Here is a 6,000-nt window from a genome sequence, read left to right as displayed (position 1 = left end):
CTTGATTTGATTCAAACTTAGTTTATGGTTTAATTCAAATCATATTAAACAATTGTAAAAACATCGTTGTTTAGCGTATTCGGTTAAAAGCATAGTTTTATTAATGAGTCACAAACTCAAATCATAAATCTAAATTATAAATTCAAATTAAGTTTTAAACTTCAAACTTAGAGATCAAGCCTAATTATTTAAGCTACCTTTAAATTTAGCTTAACAAACTCAAGTTACCCTATTTTTCATTCGAGCTAGAGATGTTTGGAATGGCTTTATTCATATCCTCTTATGCATGGATTCGATCCAAGTTAACTAAGATCAGATCCACCCTTAACCCACAAAGCAAAAAAATAAAGTTATCAAAATTATTAACAATTATAATCATAAAGCTAAAAGGCAAAAAAGGATCTACTATTCAGTAATAGATTGTTATTTGATTGAACGATTGAGTCCAAAATCCAAAATTAAATAGAAGAATTTATTCAAAACATAAAATAAGAGGAGTGATGAATTATCAAGCTATACTTTCTATGAAAGTCGCCTTCTTCCTCTAAGATTTGATCGCATTTACCAATTTTTGAGGCTCACCAGAAGGCCAAGAGAAGAAGCAATCCAGAGCTGATCAAAATTAGCAAACTTGCAGCAGATGCTTTTTCGCCGCCGTTTAAAACACTGTCAATGGGGTAGAGATTCCCCGGCAGACAGGTGATGTAAATGCAGGCAGGTGGCGGGGGGCAGTACTGCGTTGGAGGCTTCTTAGGCGGCGGTGGCGGCAGCTCTGGAGGTGGTGGACATGGCAGAGGAAGCGACGGTGGCGGCAGCTCTGGAGGTGGTGGACATGGCAGAGGAAGCGACGGTGGTGGCGGGCTTTCTACGCATGACGTGGTGCACGTATCGCCTTGATCACCGCCGGTGGAGGATTCCTCTAACTTTCTGGCAGTCAAGCCGTTGACTTGGGACACAAAAACAGCAACAAAGATGAAAACTTTGAACGTTTTGACCAGCTTTCGAAGCCGGAAAGAGCAAAATCGAATCGCCATGGATGAATCTTGGAGCTCGAAGAGATGAAAACGGTGCGTTTTGGGAGGTGGGTTGAGAGTTCTAGAGAGCGAAAATGAAGAGAAGTGATTCTGTTTCTTACGTTATTAGGTGCATGGGGACTGTAAAATAGACTTGAAAGGTTGAAAAGCGCTTTTGAGAAAAGTGCTTCTGGAGAAGTGATTTTAAGGGAAGAAGGAGAAGGCAAAGTGGACCACGATGAGACATGCTTACAGCCCAGGGGAATCGTGAATAGTCCAAAATTTGGGACCCCATTTTGTGACCCTTTTAGACAAATTTTGTTTAATTTTGGTAATTTCCTTAATCATATTTTTAATTTTAATATAATTAAGCTTAATTTGGGTTTAAACTATTTGATTGGTGGAATTTCAGTGTCCAAGAGTACTAACAATTTTGTATATCATAAGTTATAATATACGTATAGATAATTATCAGTATCCTATAATATATGATATATATTTTATAATATGATACGATACATGTAAAAAATGATATATATAAATAAGTGTATCAAATTAATATAATATAATAGATATATCAACTAAACTATACATATTATTGATACGTTTTGATACACTTTAAAAAAATAATAATAATGTAATAGAGGTGAATATAAAAAATCTTAATTTTTTAAGGGTGTTTGTGATATTTTTTAAAATAATGACATATTAATTAATTTTTTATTATTTTATTTTTTAAAAGTTATACCATACAATATAATACGATACTCTATACACAATCTAAAAAATTAAATTTTCAATACACGATACAATATGAAATTCAATTACTATGTACGTGTCTCAATTATTGATACTAAGGCTACAAAAAAGTCAAATCACATGAAAGTTACTCATAACTAAGCTCGTATTGAATTAGATTCAGTTTGATTATTGCCTAGTCAAGCTTGAGTATTATTATTAAACCAAACTCAAGTTCATTATTGTTAGACGCAAGTATGATATTAATAAATTTTTAAAAATTTAAAGCATGATAATTGAATCATGTGTCGAAACCTTAATTTATTGTTTAACTAATTGAATTGACCGCCATTCCAGTTTTAAAAACATTGATTAAAAATATAATTAAATTTGGAATTTTGGACAGCCCAAGCCATGAATAAAACTGATTTCAGCTTTGAAAACGAATTTAAAACATTGATTTGTTCACGTCGTGTTCTTGTATTTAAATGGGAAACCGACATGTCGGGCGCATAAAACTCACAAATTTTAGCCTAAATGTTCGGCTATTAAATAATTTTTATGGGCCACGACGGTGCACTTAGCCACTTTCATATAAATAATATGGAAAAAAAAAAAAAATCACCGCATAAAAAATTTAGATTAGAAAAATGGGATTTCAACATGCATCATCCACCATTTGACCCAAAAAAGAAAAATAAATTGACTCAAGTTCATAAGTTCGAAGTTTAAAACTTAGATAAAGTTTTGACTTGAGTTTGTAATTCATTAACAAAATAATATAATTTTATTTAATAAAAAACAAAATGATATTGTTTTGACAATAATTTAATATGAGTTAAATTAAACTACGAGTCACATTCAAATCGAATCAAGTCATCTGTTTGACTAGTGAGTTGGACCAAGCTAGACCCCCTCTTACGTGGGATCGGTTCAATATTAAAAATAAGCGAACCTTCATAACTCAATAACTCAAGCTTGATGTGAGTTTGACCATAACAAAATCAAACATAACCAAAGCAAATTGGATCAATTTTAAGAGCGAGTTAATTTGATTCGAATTTAGCTTTATTTTTATCGATATTTAGAGTCCTTTTACATGTAGATAATATATCTACTCAATAATCGTTGTCACTAGTCACTTCTTCAACGTTACTCTTATAAGTTTGACTAATATGACTCCTAACCACACAATAATAAATATATACTTGGATTAAGAACTCATTTTATATGAAATATATTATTTTCCCTATATATAATCCTAAACAAGGACTTACAAAAATATTTAATTATGAGGAAAGAAGGAAGTGATTTGGAAAGTGACTTTTAATTATAATTATAATGACTTAATTGTTAATTACTTAATAATTAGTCAAGAATTTAATGTTGAAGAAAATAGAGAGAAAAAGGGGGACAAAAAGTTCAAGATTATGTATAATTAAATTGGGATGGGAAAGACCTTTAATTTTTAAGCAATAACGTTTTGCCCCCAACCCACCCATTTTCTTGAACTTTAAAATTAATTAGAGCCCAAGAAACTCCCTCACTTTTGTGTTGGAGATTCCCAATTCATCTCTGGCTTTGATCTCAATTATTGACCTGTTTTGTACATGTAACAATACTATTGGTAGACTGACTGACATGGAGTTCTAATAACTAAGAAAAAATGGCTTTGAATTACAAGAATACAAAGGCCAATCCAACTAAAATATATATGGGTTGAGAGCCCAAATGAGTGTTGTTTCAAAACTCACATGGGTTGTCTCCTATAAACAACTATAATATTTATGATATAACAAAAATCAATTAAAATAATATATTTTTAATATATATTAATTACAACAATAACAATATCAATTTAATTGATTTAAATTAAATTTTAAATTAAAGCTCAAAAATTTATTAAGTCAAACATTTTCTAAACTCAAAACTCGATAATATACAATTTTTAAAGCTCTAACTTGCCTCACCTGCGCTTGTTCCAGCCCACATAAAACCGCACAGCCAAGAGGCGCTATCAACCTCAGGCTGTTGTTATTAATAAAATTAACATTTCAGAGCAAAATGATTCTTTCACAAGTAATACTACATACACATAGTTTTATTATTCTTTTGTATCCGAAACCCAATAAGCACATCTCAGTACATTTGTTACAATACACCAATTCAACAAACCCCAACAATTTCAGTTCCCGAATAAGGCCTACTCCAGAGAGAAGAAACCCAGTTCCTCTATGGCTACCAACGTTTCATGTACACTGTGTGATCCACCATTTGTTTTCAGAATTTCATCTTCAATTCATCTGCAAAAAGTATGATTTGCTCCATAAATCTCCCAGCAGAAAAGTGAGCTTGTTGCTTCACTTGTTTCCCAACGAGTCCTCTTTGAACTGAGTACTCATTATTCAACCACGAGGATGCCCCAAATCCTTCTGACATCTCCATCAACATTGCCTGTAGCTCCTCCAAACTGTAACATTTATCCTATTTTCAAGTGAAACAGTTCATGAATTATGAATCCTTACCACTAAATAGTTTGTAGATCAACGAGACAGTTATTGTTTACCTCTTTTCTTGTTTGTGCCATTAGAGAAACCATTTCTTGCACAAAATCAGAAAATCCCTGAATCCAAAAAACACAATTGTTAGCAAAATTCAATGGAGAAATAAAAATTCTAGCCCAATGTTGGATTGTCCTACATCAGTTGGAAAAAATGCTAAATGTTAATACCTAAGTATGAAGAAAAGCCGGGATGAGAGAGACACAAGTGAGCTGCTATCAGAGCTCGATTACAACAATTTCACCCAAGAGTCTACGGGAGTCACCTATTGACGTGAAAATCCAACCAATAACCCCTTTCAAATAACTGATTGTGAGGGTGTTAAACATGACTCAAGGTGTCATAAAGGGCCAAGTGTTAGTATATAAACATTTGGGAAAGTTGGGATGGGAGAGGCACAAGCTTGGTGTTATGAGAGCTGGATTACAACAATTTCACCCAAGAGTCCACGAAAAATAGACGGTCGACGTGAAAATCCAACCAGTAACCCTTTCAAAAATGATTGATAGTGAGAGTGTCTGATCAATTACTCAATGTATTGATTGCCAGAACAATTCAACTAATAACTCGTTTCAAATAATTGATTGTAAGAAGTATCGAACCAATCACCTATGTGTAGGCCGAATTGTTGGTTCGTGCTCAAAAGAACGTACCAATTCACTTACCTCTTCTTCTTCCTCTGCAGGATCATACAAGCCCACATCGTATAAAGTTCTCTTTCTCTCATCTGACAAAACTGTTCAAAAAAAGGAACACTGAATTCAGAATCAAACATGGAAAAAGAAAATCATATAAATCAACTTCAAAATTAAAAAAAAAAAAAAAACCACCTGAATAAGCTTCTTGAATCTGCTGAAACTTGCTCTTGGCTTCCCCCAACAAAGAAGGATTCTTGGTCCACTTATCAGGATGCCATTTCTTCACAACAAAGAAAGAACACAAATCCAGATTCAGTAACAAAAAATAAACGAAAAGAAATAAGTTAAAAAAAAAAAATCTTGAAATCTGAATAAATTACCATGGCAAGCTCGCGATAAGCTTGTTTGATTTCTTCAACAGACGAGTCCACAGTGACGCCAAGAACTTTATAATAAGCCGGTAAGCTTTGCTCCATATTTTTGCATTGCAGACAGAAAACCAGGAGAAATTCTGAAATTGAGTTTCAGAGCTCATGCATGGCAGGGGGTTATTTATAGGAAGGAAAAGATCGGTGTGGCGGCTGGACATAGAAATTTCGAGAATGTTTAAGGAGGGGAAATATCTGTTGGGTCCAGAAGGTTCGAGAGAGAGATATTTTAGGTCAACGTAGAAGCCAATGAAAGATATAGATTAAAGGATGAAGATGACACTTTCTAAGGGTTTCGGATACTTTTGTCAGAAAGTTAAAGCTTTTAGCAAATGGGAAAATGTGGGTCCAATGGTGGTGATTAGATCATTAATAATAATTAAATTTTATGTGATAAAATTTTAGATTAATAAAAATATATTAGTAATTTAATATTTATATTAAGTATTAATAATAATTTAATGATTTTAATAAAAGAGAAAAATAATTATTTTTAAATAATTAATTAACAAAAATAAATTATGGGTAGAAATTTAATTTGGCCTAATAATAATAACTTATTTGGGAGTTCTCCTATTATTTTATTCCTCTGATTATTTTATTCTGAGCTAGTGGAAGCTTC

The 6,000-nt window shown here is 32.5% G+C and overlaps 2 protein-coding genes across 4 annotated transcripts; both read right to left on the bottom strand.

Moving 5' to 3' along the window:
• Positions 1-578: 578 nt before the first annotated feature.
• On the bottom strand, positions 579-1,034 carry LOC123213628 (proline-rich receptor-like protein kinase PERK2). The gene has a single exon (XM_044633103.1). The coding sequence runs from the start codon at positions 1,032-1,034 to the stop codon at positions 579-581; it is 456 nt and encodes a 151-aa protein (XP_044489038.1).
• A 2,769-nt stretch (positions 1,035-3,803) lies between these two features.
• On the bottom strand, positions 3,804-5,533 carry LOC123214019 (dnaJ homolog subfamily B member 8-like). 3 transcript variants are annotated; one of them, XM_044633701.1, is made up of 5 exons: positions 5,331-5,533; positions 5,143-5,230; positions 4,966-5,048; positions 4,318-4,374; positions 3,804-4,235 (listed from the first exon to the last, which is right to left on the bottom strand). In XM_044633701.1, exons 1-5 carry the CDS (start codon positions 5,424-5,426, stop codon positions 4,032-4,034), a joined length of 528 nt encoding a protein of 175 aa, XP_044489636.1. In that variant the 5' UTR covers positions 5,427-5,533; the 3' UTR covers positions 3,804-4,031. The 3 variants fall into 3 exon arrangements, with proteins under 3 accessions (XP_044489636.1, XP_044489638.1, XP_044489637.1); XM_044633703.1 differs by having other exon boundaries at positions 3,804-4,221; positions 4,978-5,048; positions 5,331-5,531; XM_044633702.1 differs by having other exon boundaries at positions 4,978-5,048; positions 5,331-5,525.
• Positions 5,534-6,000: the final 467 nt, after the last annotated feature.

Source organism: Mangifera indica, chromosome 4, assembly GCF_011075055.1.
Source record: "Mangifera indica cultivar Alphonso chromosome 4, CATAS_Mindica_2.1, whole genome shotgun sequence".
Taxonomy (NCBI): Eukaryota; Viridiplantae; Streptophyta; class Magnoliopsida; order Sapindales; family Anacardiaceae; genus Mangifera; species Mangifera indica.
The sequence above is the reverse complement of the archived record's forward strand: the minus strand, read 5'-3'. Positions and strand labels throughout refer to the sequence as shown.